The sequence below is a fragment of the Leopardus geoffroyi genome, chromosome C2 (genome assembly GCF_018350155.1).
Source record: "Leopardus geoffroyi isolate Oge1 chromosome C2, O.geoffroyi_Oge1_pat1.0, whole genome shotgun sequence".
NCBI lineage: Eukaryota > Metazoa > Chordata > Mammalia > Carnivora > Felidae > Leopardus > Leopardus geoffroyi.
Genome location: NC_059333.1, coordinates 62214512 through 62230577, shown reverse-complemented (window position 1 = coordinate 62230577; position 16066 = coordinate 62214512). Strand labels below are relative to the sequence as shown.

Below are 16066 nucleotides of genomic sequence, written 5' to 3'. Positions count from 1 at the left end.
ACCACCCACACATTTGGAGGCTTATACAATCCGAATCTCAAGTCATTGGTATTACTTAAAAAATGAATTTATCTACTACTGCCAAAGTTTGAACTCAACCAGATTACAAGGACATTAACTGTTCTTAAAATTGTGGCCAGTGCGGGGGCTTTTCCTTTTAAACATAGCTATTTTAGAAAGCACAAATGAAAAAATAAGGTAGTCATTCTGTATTCCTTTTCATAAAACTTTCTCCACACCCAAATTAAATTTTGCCTCCTACATCACATTTAGATGCAAGTTGCAGCCCCAGCCTTCTAGCTTAAGGCTATTTAAAGGCAAATTGGCAAATAAAATTAAAACAATACAAAAAAATCTGAAATGAAACCAACCTACCATTGAAATTAAATTCCAGAAAAGTGATTTGCAAATAACACTCAAAGACCTGAGAAAAAATGGAAAGTAGGCCATGCGGGGCCTCGTGTGGAAAAAATAAATCCAATTAAACAAGATTATTGTATACACTATAAAAGAAATGTGCTCAGAATTAAAGGTAGAAAGCTGCTGTTTTATAAGTTTGAAGACAGATCATGTTTCATTAACACTCATCCAAACTAAAAATTAGGCCAAAATTGGGTGAGGATATTCAGAGTGTCAATAATGTTATGTTTTGCATATGTATGTATTCACATGTATGCAAACTTATTTTAATTATATTTGCAATGAGAATTGCAGGGTTTCAAGGATCAACTAGACAGCTTAATAAAAAAGTTGCTCTTAAATTTTAAGAAGGGTCCAAACTATTTATAGAAGAACTCTGTTGAATAAAATCCTTCCTTAAAACATTAATGAAATCTGTTTCTTATCCCAACTACTAAAAATAAGACTTAAAATGTGCCTGTTTTTTAGACTTGACATGAAACTTAGTGTTCATGGAAAATATCCCATTTTGAATTCCTGACATGACACAATTATTTTAAGACATTTATCTTCGAGTGTTGCTGCAGAGATTGACGCCATTTTATCATGTTGACATCTTGCAAATATCTTGATGTGACAAACACATACATACACATTTGTCCCAATGGATGATATCTTCAAAGAGGTCATGCTACATCCAAGACGAGCTTTGTAAACTGTCACTAAGCCTCTAAGTATCCTCTCTGGGAGCGGTTCTGCAGCCACAGACTCAAATATTTTATCTGATCATGCTTTGTGATGTATATAACATGGAACAAAATGAAAGTCAGACACGATTCACAAAAGACAGCTGTTGGATATTGAAAAACAGTTTGGGCCAGGAATGAAGCAAGTTGAACTTGATATTTTCCCACAAACTGAATTGTTGATTGGAGAATGACCCTAGTTTGATTTTACGTTGTAGATAGACAATAGATAGCTTCTTTAGATCCAATAGTTCTAGAGAATATAGTTTATTACTACTAATACTTTGGGCTTCTGCTGGTAGAAATTGAAAAGCTGTTCATCGAGACTTGGGATAGCTGATGTGTGAGGTGGGTATGGAAAGATAATGCCCTTTAAGTTCCCTGTCTCTTACAAGGGCTTTAACTTGTAGAAATCAGCTCCTTTTCTCCTCTTCTGCCCAGGCAAGATGGCTACCCATGTGAAATGCAGTATCCCATGGGAAAAAATATTAATGTATAGGATCCTTAGCTTTTTTTATAGTGCCACTTAAGTACCAAAATATCTATGAAAAGCCTGCCTACCTCAGGTTGGTCATATCTATAACACAAAATACCTTTGTTTAATTAAATACTGTATATTGTCATCATCTAGGTACAATCCTACATTTCAGCCCTAAAGTGTTAATGTATCTATTAGCAGTTGGTTGATACAAATGGCCAGAAGGATATGAAACCAGTTTCCTTCAGGGGTTTTGAAAATATGAGAAAGTTCCAAAGGTCCTTTTTTGTCCGCCCATCACAAAAAAAAGAGAGCTTTCTCTCCTATTTTCCGATAACAGAAATACATGTTTAATTTTAGCTGCTTCGTTGTTAATGTCTTTCATTGGAGGGTCTCCCCCACCCCTACTCTACATGGCTCATCAAGCTGACGGGGGATAAACATCAGAGTCACAGCAGGAATGCAGTCCTAAACCCCTTCAAGCTGTGATTAAACAAAAACAAGGCTCAATAAATCAAATGTATTTCTCTTGGGTTTCCTTCATCATATTGCTTGATTTCTGCAGTGATAATAATAATACTGGAATTACACCGAAGGATAATTTGTATTGTCTGTGGCCAATCAGGAATTTTCAAATGTCCTTTCCTATTCTGCCACACACAAAACAGAACAAAAAAATCAGTGTGCTTCCCTGCTTCTTAATTTAAAAGATATATATAAATAAATAAGTGTTCCATCCTTGATCTGTTTCTGATAGGTGTTTTTTCCCATTAATTTTAATTTAGGTTTATTTATTCTGAAATGAGTCCTGAATTGCATATATTTGCATAACTACCCCTGACTATATCACTGCAGAAAATCCACTGAATCGTAAAATGAGGGAAGAGTCGGCTCTAAATGTCTGAGGGAACTTTTCTCACTTTGTTAGGCTCAGATCATTTCCTGAGGATTCTGAATACTGGGAAATGATAATACTGCTCGTCTCCTCCCCATAAGCTTTCTGGTGCATAACCTCTCAAGATGGAAGCTCACCTAGAGATGCCCTCACACTTAGAAGGACTGCAGGTTCAAAATAAAGTGACAAAACCAGCTTCCGAAAGTTAAAATGAAGTACAAGAAGAAAAAGGACAAGGACAAACTACCATTGTTTTACTTTTATCACCCTCAAGTGAGGAATCCCCTTGAGTGTGGGACTCCCTGGGCTCAATCAGCCCCTCCTTCTTCCATCACTGGTACTTTAAAAAAAAAAAAAAATTAATAACCCTGGAATGTGTCTCACTTGCTTGCCTCCCATCTGATTATTTATCCCAAGTGAACAGCCTTTCCATTCACTAACCCCGTGTGGCTAGTGGGTTTGGGAAATGTCAAGATTATCTTCCAGGTTCAGGCTTTGCACTGGGTTTGTTCACAGCTGCTTGCCATTCAGTTCCTGTTTTTCCATTGATAAAACACATTGCACATGGCTGGGTTTGCATGATTAATACAGCTGTCTAAAGCTTTCTCAGAAAACAAAACAAAACCCCCCAAAATTAAAGTTTAAAAAAAAATTAAAATCCAACCCACAAACAAACCAGGCTTGCAGAAATCTGAAGTCCACCTGGCATGTTTTCTCCCGAAGGGCAACTGGTGTTGTTCTGGGCAGGCCTGGCATCAGAACAGCCAGATTCCATCTCCAGTAGGAGGAGGCGATATACCTGCCCTCACCTGGCCCTCCCAGAAATGGGTTCTCAAGATCAGATGCCACTGGGATGGAAGGAAAACTGGGAGAAAAATCCTAAAACCACACCATGCTATAAAGATAACTGGACAATCCCTGTAGCTTTATGTATCTTCTGTGGGATGTTATCCCAGGTATCAATGAGAAGTGTCTCTTTTTAGCTCTTCATTATAATAGCAGTTTCATCTCTATTAATAATAATAATAATAACAACAACTAACATAGAAAGTGGGCTTCTCATGTACCGATAGAGTTCTGAGGGCTGTGGCATGTATTAACTCAATTAATCCCCACAATCCTAAGAAACTAACATGCACCATCTCCTGGAATTTTTAATCATCAAAGTACACCCAAATTCCAGGCTATGCCTCACAGCATCCAGGCACATATATAAATCTATAGTACATTATAAATAACCATTATGTATGCATTTGTGTTCATTAGGTATGTATCTGTCTAATGAATTTTAAACACTCATCTAGTTTATTTTATGTATTATAATGGTTATAATACATAATACTGTTACCTTAATATCCATACACTTTTACAAAGTCTATTTCCAGATATACTCAACACAGAGATGTATGCCCAACTCACACAGAGATTTATATGAAAGCATTCGTCTTTAAAAAACATGAGCAGAGCTATCTGGCATCAGCATATCTAATTTCACACACTTATTCAGGCTGATTTACATACACACCTCTATTAATCATGGATAATTACTAGCATTGTTCTCTTTAATTCAGTTTTTCCAACTGTGAAATGGGAAAGAAATTATATCTTTCATGCCTACAAGCTCAGAGTGGTTTTTTAAATAATAAATAAAGGAGAGCTTCAAGTTCCCAGAAAGAAAGCATATTGAATTTAAAGTAATCATACTCAGATGCACATACTTCTTATAATTTCTAGAAGTACTGATATTTAAAGACATACTTGTATCAGATTGCCTGGATATTAGCTAGCTACAAGTTCATTGTGGCTTCATTACAGTTTGACATATTACAAATTCTAGAGATTTCTGAAATGCCCACTGCTAACAAGTTTAAATATGGAAGTAACCCAAGGCCAAATAACAAACATTATTATTTTCCACCAATATCATAGTACACTTAGAGAAGCTTCACACTGCACGGTTCTCTATTGTCTGACACACATGCGTGCACACGCACGCGCGCACACACACACACAGACACACACACTCTTAAACTTTCAGTGAGCGCCCATCATGCATGTTACCACCTGTCAGACTGATCCAAAGTCATCACTCTAAAGAACCTATCCTTTTTTCTGGTCAAAAATGTCAAGCATGTCCCAAGGAGGGTTTTAATTTTTAAATACATCTCATACATCTCTCCTTTCCCACTAGCTGGTGGGGAAAAGGCCTTGCTGTTACTGATAGTACTTGGTAAGGGGTAACATAAGTTTACAGCAAAATCATGGGTCCTGACTAATACACACAAAGATAATTAAGAACTGACACTAATACCTGATGACCATGTCTGATTCCCTTACTGGAAGCAACAGGCTGATTTTCTTCAGTGGCTGGGAACCAAGTGGGATAGCTGTGCTGAAACCTCACCTAGAATCAGTACTTCTCTTGCCAACCCAGTGATTCAGACCCAGCTGTACCAGGCGCTTCTCTTTGTTGAATCCATTTCGGTGCCTTATTCTTCTCACCTCTGCGTTCTTGCTTCTGTTCTGTTCCCTAAACAATACTGGTTCTCTCCCTGTTAAAATTTGCCAGCGAGAATAAACCTGAAATTTATTCACACTATTATTTAAATGTCCAACGGTGGTTTGGAAGTGTTACCTGTCTCAGAATTTACATTTAGCTTCAAGCTAAATGGCTAAAAAATCCTACGGCGTCAGTTTAAAGGTAGGAGAAATTTTAGTGCTGGGACTCTTTTCTAATGCTTTTTCCTACTTCCCTAGTCTGTTTCTGCCTACACCAGTCAGTCTTGCCCGGTGATCTTCCTGTACTTAGGCTTTGCTGCGCTATGTAGATTTCTAGAGCCAGCAGGGATTTGACGATGAAAAATTTTTTTTGAAAATCCCAGCTCCCACTAAATTTTAATTTGATGGAAATATTTCTCTTCTATGAGCTTTATGGGGAAAAAAATCTTTCAAAGTAACAATTACATTTGGGGATTAAGTTTAAGTAATTGACAGTCTTGTCTTTTTAATTAAAAGGAATAAAGCTCCCTGAGAAGAGCTCAGTGAGATTTGCAGCAGAAAATGTTGGCACGATGCCCCAAAGGGTGAGAAGACCAGGATCTGGAATGGACAGAAAATGCTGATGCAGGTCTCCCTGGTCTTTAGAGTGCATCCCCAACAGAGCATGCCCTGGCGTCTGCATCAGCGTGCCATTTAGCAGGAGGGTAGCGTTGTGTTGTGAGGAGCATTTCTGGGTGTAGCCAGGAAGAAGGTTCTTGCCCTGGGAGCTCTGCTCTGGGTTCAGAGACATTATATGGAGCAAGAGTCCTTGAAGGAAGAATTGGCACTGCTTAGAGTCAAAAAAGAAAGAATACATACTCCTTCTGGAGTTCAATCATCAATAGAGTCTCAGCTCCTGACAAGTGTCCTATGATAGCCCCCCAAAGTATAAACGTGAATTTTTGTCTGGTCCTTGGCTCTTTCATTCTTCTTTACCTGAAATTTGTATTCCTGCTATCTGTATTTCGTGGTTTTCTTTCTCTCTATATTTTATACCATAGTCACCTCACTTTACATATATACTTTTTCTTTGACATCCTTCAAATAAAACCAAAGAAAATGTTTTGATAGTATTAGCATTCACTTGTAAACACTGGTTAGCAGCCATGCAAGCAAAGCCATTATCTCATCTAGCTGGAGGACACATCTACTTCTGAAGAGGCAAGATACAAATTAACCTTAGTAACAACTTCCTGTATATAGTCACTCTGTCCTCACAGTGGTCTTTCATCATCACAAGTCATTTTTAGGTATTAAATTAAACAAGCACCTCAGTCAGGGGGAAAAAAATCAGCTTAAGTGGTCCCACCTTATATCTCCCCTTGTATACCGCTGTGAGGAAACACACCTGCCAAGTAAGAACACAGCATGACATAATGAGTTTGGAATTCCAATTTAAGGTGTTCCTATGTACCCAGATGTATGATGGGAGTAGGCAGACCACTCACTAGGACTCCACCGAGAATTGTCAGCTTATATCCACCACAAATCAGTGGGGGGGAGAGACTTTACAAGTCATTTATCATGCTTCCTAATTGGACCCTGGGGAGCCCAGCACCACCATAGTTTATGGCACTGTTTTGCTTATAACCATGCTGATTGTAAAAGAAAATGCTTCCCACATCTCTGTAACACGTATGTATGTTTTAACACCTAGGCATTACCACTAACAGAGTATCTTTACTATATATCACAGCTGTCAGTCCATTCTATTTTCTCTGCCCTACACTTGTAACAATGGTTCTAAATTAACCACTCACCTTCCAAACTTTGCAGTTCCAGTGGGACTTTTTTAACTGCCTAAGAGACATTGTTTGGGGCAAGAGTAGCATCCTGTGGTTTAAAAAAAATGAAATAGCTGTGTCCTGGTTAACTGTCCATCCTGTGTACCATTCAGTCCTCTTTCGGCCACACAGCACCAGGCCCTCCCAGCCATGTTCTCTGTCGGAAAGTTGCTTGGCCATTCTAAAGTTTGTTTCTTGATTATGTGTGTGGAGTTTGTATGACTTGGAAGCAAGGGATGTTTGGAACACAGAAACAACTATAAAAATAAAGAGAACAAAAGAAAGAAAAAGAGAGAAAGAAAGAAAAATCAAGCAGTAGCTTGCAGTTCTCTTTGTTGAACTGCAAGTTAGAAAGTAACTTGGGAGATGTGTTCTGTTTTCCTCGCCGGAGCTCCAGAACACAGGTAAGTTCATCGTTGAAAGGTGCTCAGTGTTGCAGTGCTAAAAAAAAAAAAAAAAAAAAACAGAACAATCTCACTCATTGGAGGTTGGTCTTCCCTTAGAGTATCAACCCTCCCATCCTAAGTCATTCAATTAATAGTGTGATTTGTTGTTCTCCACTTGGATGTACTCTCCACTTTCTTGTGCTTTTTACGGTTTCTTTTAGAGTTCATGTTTTCTTTTTCTTGAGATTTCTAACCATTAGGAACACAAGAAAGAGACTTCATTCTTGATGGCCAGTGCAAGTAATTTCTGGCCCAGCTTATCTGTGTGTGGACCACACCATTCATTCACACAAAACAAAACAAAAAACCTAGTACTAGGGCAAACTCTGAGCTTGGTCTTGAGAATGACTGTGGAAAATAAGCAGGACACAGCCTCTGCACTAACAGAGCTTACAGACCAGATGGGACAGTGGATGAGGAGTTAAGCAATCATAAGAAAGGTTACTAAGTTTAGGATACCTGTATAGAGCACAGAAAAGGGAGCCTGGACTGGTCAGAGAAGGCTTCCAGGTGAAAGTGAAGTTTAAAAGGCAGAAAGGAGGAAAGAGAGGAGCAAACATTCCAGTACATACAAAAGTTTAGAATCCGGAGAGAGTTAAACAATATTAAGTCTAATTAATTTTTAAAATCTGAAAAATGACGTTTCCCTGATAGTTTCTTATTCTTTCTCATTTGCATCTGGCCTGCTTTAAAAAGAAAAGACATGTGACAAACCAGTGGGGTTTAAAGGCAAGGGAATTTGTATTTATACCTCTGTTATACTTTGAAGACAAGAAATACCTGTTGGCGTATTTGTACAGACATGTACCAATACCGTATACTCTATGTATGGTAGGTAGCACTGTGCTGGGTGAGGTTTTTGGAAAAAAAAATACTGAGAGCCTATTTGGCAGAACATCTAGGGAAAACTTTGAGCCTCTCAACAGGGAGGTTTGATGGTGAATTTCAATTTTAGTTGTAGGAAGGGTCAGGTTGTAAGGGGCCATCAATATTTTCAAGGATCTGCTCCAGAACCTGGTGGTGATGTTATATTTGGAGTCAGTGACACAGCAGGAGTATGAATCACTGAGGCATCCTGGCACTGTGAGTAATAAAGTCACTTGGCAAAGGTCCAAAGCACGACTGCCTTTACCAAGTCCTGAACTGTGATGCTTAGTGCCGTAGACATAGGTCCAAGGGATATAGGTCCAGAGCGTACCACGTTCTTTAATCCCTTATCTTATTTCCAAGAACTTTGGTCCCCAAAACCTCACAAATTCATTTGTTATCTCAACATTCAAATTCTGCAGGCCAGTTACTTTGTTTTATGGTATTTGAATTTTTTTATTTTGAAATATACAAAATGAAAACACACATTACATGGATTAAAGACAGTCTTGAATCTTAGAATTTAAATCTAAAATGTATTCTAAAATGGATCTGCAATTCACAATTTAAGACTGGGAAATGAAAAGAGAGGAAGAAAACCAGAAAGAACGACAATCTATAGAGACCTACGCAAACCTGTGCTTTTAATCCTTTTTAGCAAGTCAAATAAATGAAGGCACAAAAGGCTTTAAAATATACATAAAATGTATGTTTTTAAACATGGAAAATATAATCTACTTTGTACCAACAACTAAGCAGATTTGGGGTTGGGAGGTAGTTCTTTATTAAATGAGAAGACTGGTCTTTAAATTCCAACAAGGGCCAAAGGCCAGAATTGTACCCACAGGTACAACAGGTGCATTCTAGATACAAGGGCAGAAGCAGTTGTTTCTTCTAGAAGGCAGAAACTGCCTGTCTGGCCCCAATACGTTACTGACAGCTGATTCAAATACATTTACTTGTGGAGTTTTTTTAATCTCATATGTTTTTTAGGTGGAGTGGCCCTGGGAAACCCCTTTATTAAACTTAGACCCTTGGGCATTCTCTAACATTTTAATTCATTGATTATTAAAATTTAAATTTCTCAGGCTATATAAGAAACCTGTAGGATTTGAGAAAGCTGACTTGCTATAACAGACTTAATGAAGCCCTCTCTTTGTGGTGGGAATGCTTGGCCAATCTGCACTTTCTATAACAATCCATATTGCCATTGAGCAGGGTCCATAGCAGTTAAAGTCAAATCGCGCACCTATACTACTCTACAGAGCAATTATATCAAGCCTACAGTCAGAAGGACCTCATAAACCCATATAAGGCATTTTTTATTGCCTTGTCATTTCATGTTGTTAAGACTATATTCCTTATAGAAATTAGACATTACCTATCTTACCTTCTGTTTGGTTTTGCTCTATGATGCCAGCCAACTAAAAAAGAGAAAAAAAATTCAGGGGCGCCTGGGTGGCGCAGTCGGTTAAGCGTCCAACTTCAGCCGGGTCATGATCTCGCGGTCCGTGAGTTCGAGCCCCGCGTCAGGCTCTGGGCTGATGGCTCGGAGCCTGGAGCCTGTTTCCGATTCTGTGTCTCCCTCTCTCTCTGCCCCTCCCCCGTTCATGCTCTGTCTCTCTCTGTCCCAAAAATAAATAAACGTTGAAAAAATAAATAAATAAATAAATAAATAAATAAATAAAAATAAATAAATAAAAGAGAAAAAAAATTCAATCTCCTTGTTATAATGTCAATCCAAAACCAACTATTATTTTCTTTTCCCCAGATTTCGAGGTTTCTCTTTTAATGCAATTCTTTGTTTTTATAAATAATTTTCTATTCTGATAATAAGTGTTATGCATTCTCATTATGGAAGGTTTTGAAAATATATGAAACTATAGAGAAAAAAATAAAGATCACATATATCTCTCTCCTCAGAGATAATATCATTAATATGATACAGACAAATGTTTCATCTGAGGTGTGAGCTGTCAGTAGACTATAAAATGTTTAAGTTAAAACACCTAGGCCATTCTCTGTTTCCTGTCCTTTCTGAGGCTGAGTGTGTTTCTTGACTTGCTCAAGCTCACAGCGTGGGCAGGCTCAGGACCAGCCCTCCTGCCCGGGGCCAGGGCTATCTCCACAGCTGCCAGCTCACTCACATCTCTTCCAGATCCAAGTCCACCCTGACTCGTCCTATAAGAAATTTCCTTTGTGTCACCTCCAGGATTTCCAGTAATAGCCCCCCCCCCCACCTTTCAGATATGGGAGCGCTTACCAATTCTCTCTCTAAATTGGTGTAGTAATATTCCCCTTTTATAAATTGGTCTTTTTTAATGTAATAACCTTTAAAAAAATTTCTGATCCTCTTTACTGTAGAACATTTGGTTATAGAGAATTGTTCACTAATTGATGAGAATAAAAAATGACTCTCAAATATTTTATTCACATTATACAATTAGAAATTACATCAGCCTTCATTTGGTTTGGGTTTGTGTATTCATTTAACAAGGAGTTATTACCCTATGTCCAGGGTGGCAAATATTCTGCTCAAACATTTAGGGCTCCGACTCACTCCTAAATAGCACCAAACATGTGAGGTCCATTTCTGTTCAAATGTGAAGAGGAAAGCCCTTACAAGTATTTGAAAGTAAAGTGTAGGATTCCTTTCATGACCTGAAGCTAGTTAAGGGAAGCCATCTTCCTTTCTCAAATACTGATGACATACTAAAACTCCCTAGTTTCCAGCTAGTTTGATATGTTCTTTTAGTAGTTAGGATTATAGTCCACCTATGAACTAAGAAAACAGGAATCAGGATGCCTGGCTAGCTCAGTCAGTACAGCATATGACTCGATCTCAGGATCATGAGTTCAAGCCCCACATTGGGTGTAGAGCTTACTTAAAAAATGAACAAATAAAAAAAAATGGGAATAGCCTTAAGGTTGAGGTTTAGCCCTGTTTCTCTATTTTGGCCTTTCCCCCTGAACTACACCCAGAATCATTGCTGTGGTTCTCAGAGAACATCACTCCAGAGGTATTAGGCATGAAGGGTTGTACAACATGAATACAGTAAGTGGGAAATAATCAAAAACTCCAACAACCTAAACAGAAATCACAGGCATATCTTTTTCTATGTCAAAAAAAAACCAATAATAATAATACTTGCAAGTAGATGCTGCTGTTGCCTAAAGCCTCTGAGTGGAGAAACCTGCGAGAAAGAAATTAATAACTGTCTAAGCTTGAAAGTGTATTTGAAAATTGAATTAATAAACATCCCCCTTTTAAGCCACTATAATAATAAGGGTTTTGTTTTTCAAAACAGTGACAAAAAGCAAAAGAGCACATAAAGCATAAGTGCCCATCGAGAAACCTTATAAATGTTATGCTTCAGGTGTTCAGCATCAGTGAAGGAAGATGAGACAGTGCATCGAATCTTCTTCATTTCTTTTATTAAATCCCTTAAGGATTTTAACCCCATGTCTCTCTCACTTTCTCCAGGCAACTGGAGGGCAAGATCCCCATTGAATTTGGACCTTCCCTGTCTCCTGAACATACAGTCTTACTAGATGGCCCAGAATGGTGGGGAACCAGGGGTGGGGGAGGGCAATTAATCATTTTACATCTTCAAACTCATATGTCATTTTCAAAACCTAAGGCATATCAGACGACTGGCCTTCTACAAAGAGTTGTGCCATACACAGCAGAGGAGAGAATGTTTCCTTGTTCAAATGGCTGTGGCAGGTTAAAAAGTGAGCCATTTATGTTCAAGTAATCATGGAATTAGAACAACCGCACAAACAACATAGACCTTCAAAGCTCTGTATATCCTACACATGGCTGGGAATGAATGAGTGCTTAGAAGCAGCAGGTTCGAGGTAAGTGGTTAAGAGTCCAGAGAGTCAAAGCACTGAAAATCAATTCTTCCCTTTATGGATTAGTTGTACCCTCATCTTCTCTTCCAGATAGAACTCAAAGAAGGAAAAATGCCAAAGTTGTTCATAAACACAAACTTGTACATTACCTAGGACAATAAGGGATTTTTCCAAAGTATAAACTCTAGAGTTTCCAATGACACATCTCTCTCACCTTCATATCACTGACTTCAATTCCTGAAGAGAATGAGAGAGAAAGAAAGGGAGACAAAAAGGGAAAAAGAGAGAGAGAGAATGAATAAATGAATCCTACCACATCATGGAAGATGAGAAGGTAAGAGTTAAGAATAAGTCTTCTGGCCTTTGGACAAAAAAAGAAGCCTGGGTTTTTATCTTCCAAGATTTAAATTTTCATTAGTTGGGAAGATATTCTTAAATAAAGTTCAATACTCCAAAAATTTTTCTACCTGCCTGAATTTGGGGACTGATGAAAGTAACTCCTGGCCCCATCTGGCTCTTCAAATGCCTGAATTCTCAGCAATAATTTCGCCTTGCCACTAGGGCATGATGGTTCCTAAAGCAGAATAGAATCTTCCTTTACCTAGAATCCCAGCTAGGATAGATCTTCAGGTATTAATTGATTGAATCATTCATTCATTTGTTCATTCATCTATCCATTCATTTATGCATGGGCATTTATTCAGCAAATCTGTTGGACACTTACTCCATGCTAGAGAAATAGTGAGCTGAGACTACAGTAGTAAACAAGGAAGACATGGTCTATGCCAATTAGAGAGACTGAATCGGCTTTTTCCAATGTTGCAGGCTTGTCTAACATGGCTAGGTGTAAAGTTAGGGGCATCTGGGTGGCTCAGTTGGTTAAGTGTCAGACTCTTGGTTTCAGCTCATGAACTCAGGGTTCATGAGTTCAAGCTCCACGGGAGTTCGAGTCCTATGTTGGCCTCTGCACTGACAGCACACAGACTGCTTGGGATTCTCTCTCTCCCTCTGTCTCTGCCCTTCCCCTGCTCGATCTCACTTTCTTTGTCTCAAAATAAATAAATAAACTTTTTAAAAATCTGAAAATTAAAAGTCAAAGACGGATGAGCATAAATAAATGTGTCATAACACTTGCCTTCTCTAGTATTAAATTCTTTCCCCCCACGGTCTCCTTGTACTCCATCAGCCAGAGCTAAAGTCTAAGCATGTAGCAATAATGCTTCCAGAGAATTCTAGAACTTTCTCTGTACTAAACTCCCCCAAAGTTTTGTCCATTGTATTGCTGCAGTAGATTTATCTTTTTATTTTATTCTTTGTACCTGCGTTGTCACGCTTACTTGTTAAGTGTATTTGCTAAAGCAGGGTCAATGTGTGGTAAGATGTTTTCCTGAAAGGTATAAAAATCATAGGTTTCAAGTGTATTCTAATGAGTGTGTCCAGGGAATCCCTACAGAAATAATATGCCCGTCAAGGCAGTTTTACTTAAGAATTTGGAATCACCTTAGCACTACAAAAAGAATCATTTTCAGTTGTTAAGGACAACAAATTTTTTTTTTTTTTAATCTTCCGTAAGAATAAGAAATACTCCTTTTTGAAATGTAACCTTTCATGCTGGCTCTGAGTGATAAAAAGTTTTTATTTTTTCCCACTACTGCCACCTGGTGGACAAAGGCAATTCCTTTAGGCAGAACATAGGAATATGTCTTTATATTACCACAAGATGGCAGCACACAACCAGGATTTCAAAGTGCCAGGCTCAAAACGTGCAGGGTTTTGCTCCTCAAAAAAGAAGGTTCTATTCCAACAGAAGAGGATAAATAGGAAATAATAGTACAGAATAAGCACTCTGTTCTCTTTTCCTAAAGATAAATGGAATTCCAAGTCTTAAGATCATTAGCATTTCACAAACCAGTTTATCTATTGCAATAGGGAGTGCTTCCTAAAATTTAATTGGTAAGCTGGTTTGCTTTTTAAAGGTGTTTCAAGCAAATGCATATTTTTTATATGATTTTTTGTGAGCTTTTCTTCATAGAGTATAATATTGGAGCAACGTTTTCAAATCCTTCTTTTAATAACTCTTTTCAATTAGTAGGGGAGTTTCTGATCCCTAAGAGAAATATTTAGGACATGTAGACTCTTATCCAGGCCTGAGTCACTGACTGGTTAACCAGGCATATTGCTGGAGTTCTCCAGACCAACACGCTGCCTAGTCATTCTGCTTCCCTATCACTGCAGTGTGCTAACACCTGTTAATGTTTTGTTCATCCGTATTGGTGCAGTAGACTTTTGTTGTTGTTGTTCTTTGGATCTGCACTAGCATGGCCTACTTGTTAAGATATATTTTTCTCTTTTCCACCAAACTTTCATTGAAAGTCCTCCCTAGAAGGGATTTTACCACAAATCTGATAACAATAACTCTTACTATGTATCTGGCAGCATTCCAAGTACAGTATGATAATTAATTTATCTAACCCATAGCACAAATTTATAAGGAGCATGTTAATTAAATTTATTTTACAGATAATGAAACTGAGGCACAGAGAGGTTTAGTGATATTTTCTAGCTTGAGCAGGACTGTTGGTCTTCCTGCCCACCCAGGCTCCTGAACAGTTGCTTGGAATTATCCCAGAAGGCCTGTGGATCAGGGATAGAGCAGGGGGAACCAAGTGTTCTTTATATAAAGATGGCTCCATTAGGGATCTAGGCCTCTTTGGGCAAGAAGCAATCACTCTATGACCTTGCAGCACACTTACAAATTCTAAAGAATGAGAAACTAGAAGGCTTGACCAAAGAAAGAAGGGAAGTTCACTCTGCACAAGAGCAAAGCCAAACTGTCCCCAGTCGGGAGTGAGTCATGTAAATATCCTATGATAAACCTAGAGTTATATAGGCTATATAGGTACATAGCCTTGCCTTCACAAAAGTACCAGAGGGAAATTGTAGAATAAGGGACAGGGTTATGGCTGGAGAAGTGGGAGCCCTGGATTTCAGTCTCAGCTCTGTTCTGTGTGAGCCTGGGTAACCAATTAGCCTCTCTGGGCCTCAGTTTTCTCACATTATATTAAGTACATTCTCTACAGTGCCTCTTCAACAATTTTTAAGCCAAAGCATTTATTTCAAAGAATATTAGAAAAATTAGTGGCAGTATGTTTAATACACAATTGAAACATCAGTGGTCAGATGATCAGTGTGGTCAACAGGTAGACACTACTGTTTTAATATCTTGATGAAATCTAGCTTCACTTCTGGAGTAAAAATGACAACAGTCCTGGATTCTGCTAGGAGAGGGACAGAATTCTCTCTACATCCTTCTGTATGGGCTTCCATACAGAAGACTTCAATTACTTGTGCAAGTAATAGACTAACTCTTCAAAGACAGAAAGACAGGTGCCAATAGCTTTGAGCATCTTCAGAAGTACGTCTGGAGGTCCACCAGCGATCATAATTCAAAAGAACATTCACACTAGGATCCCTCCACCCACATCTGACGAGTTTAGGAAAGCCGTTCTTACACGTAGACACGGCTTGCTGTTAGGAACAGCCTGGCTTATACTAGTTTCACTAATGCTGAATTGTAGCCAAACATTTCCAAGATCTCAGACTCTAGGAAAATTGTGCCCTTCTTATAGCCATCATAAGAAAACCAGAAAACAATATGCTGTTTGAGGACTTCTTGTGACCTCCTTTGGATAAACAAATGGAAAATCTGTGAAGGAAATAGACTGCACTGAACCGCAAGGAACTGTGAAGACCTAATTCTAAAGTTCTGACCCCTTTGTGTTAAATCGGGTAATAATTTAGCTACTCAGACTCTCTGTTGTTTTAACAGAGACTCTGTTAGGAGGATGCCTGGAATATATTTATTTTTCTCATATTTCAGTAATTCTAAATCTGTTTTGGCCCATTGTGCATGCAGAGTGCCTTCATGCATTGGCTAAACTACAACAAGGGACAGTAGCAGAGACAGCCCCTGCTCCATGGAACTCACAGTCCAGTAATGAAGACAAGCATTACTCAAAACCTCAGACAAATGTATTTAAAATAAAAACTGAGAT

The 16066-nt window shown here is 38.4% G+C and overlaps 1 protein-coding gene across 6 annotated transcripts in view; it reads left to right on the top strand.

Annotated features, from left to right (window-relative positions):
• The window catches only part of LOC123575924 (limbic system associated membrane protein), an 823468-nt gene that overhangs the window by 791934 nt on the left and 15468 nt on the right, over nucleotides 1–16066 (top strand). Inside the window, exon 8 of one of the 6 annotated variants that reach the window (XM_045436947.1) lies at nucleotides 2620–3142. The exons of 4 other annotated variants lie outside the window; for them this stretch is intronic. In XM_045436947.1, coding sequence (XP_045292903.1) covers nucleotides 2620–2699 — 80 coding nt within the window. In that variant the 3' untranslated portion in view covers nucleotides 2700–3142. Of the gene's footprint in view, nucleotides 1–2551; nucleotides 3143–16066 lie in introns of those variants that run through there. One more of the 6 variants, XM_045436949.1, reaches the window with a different exon arrangement.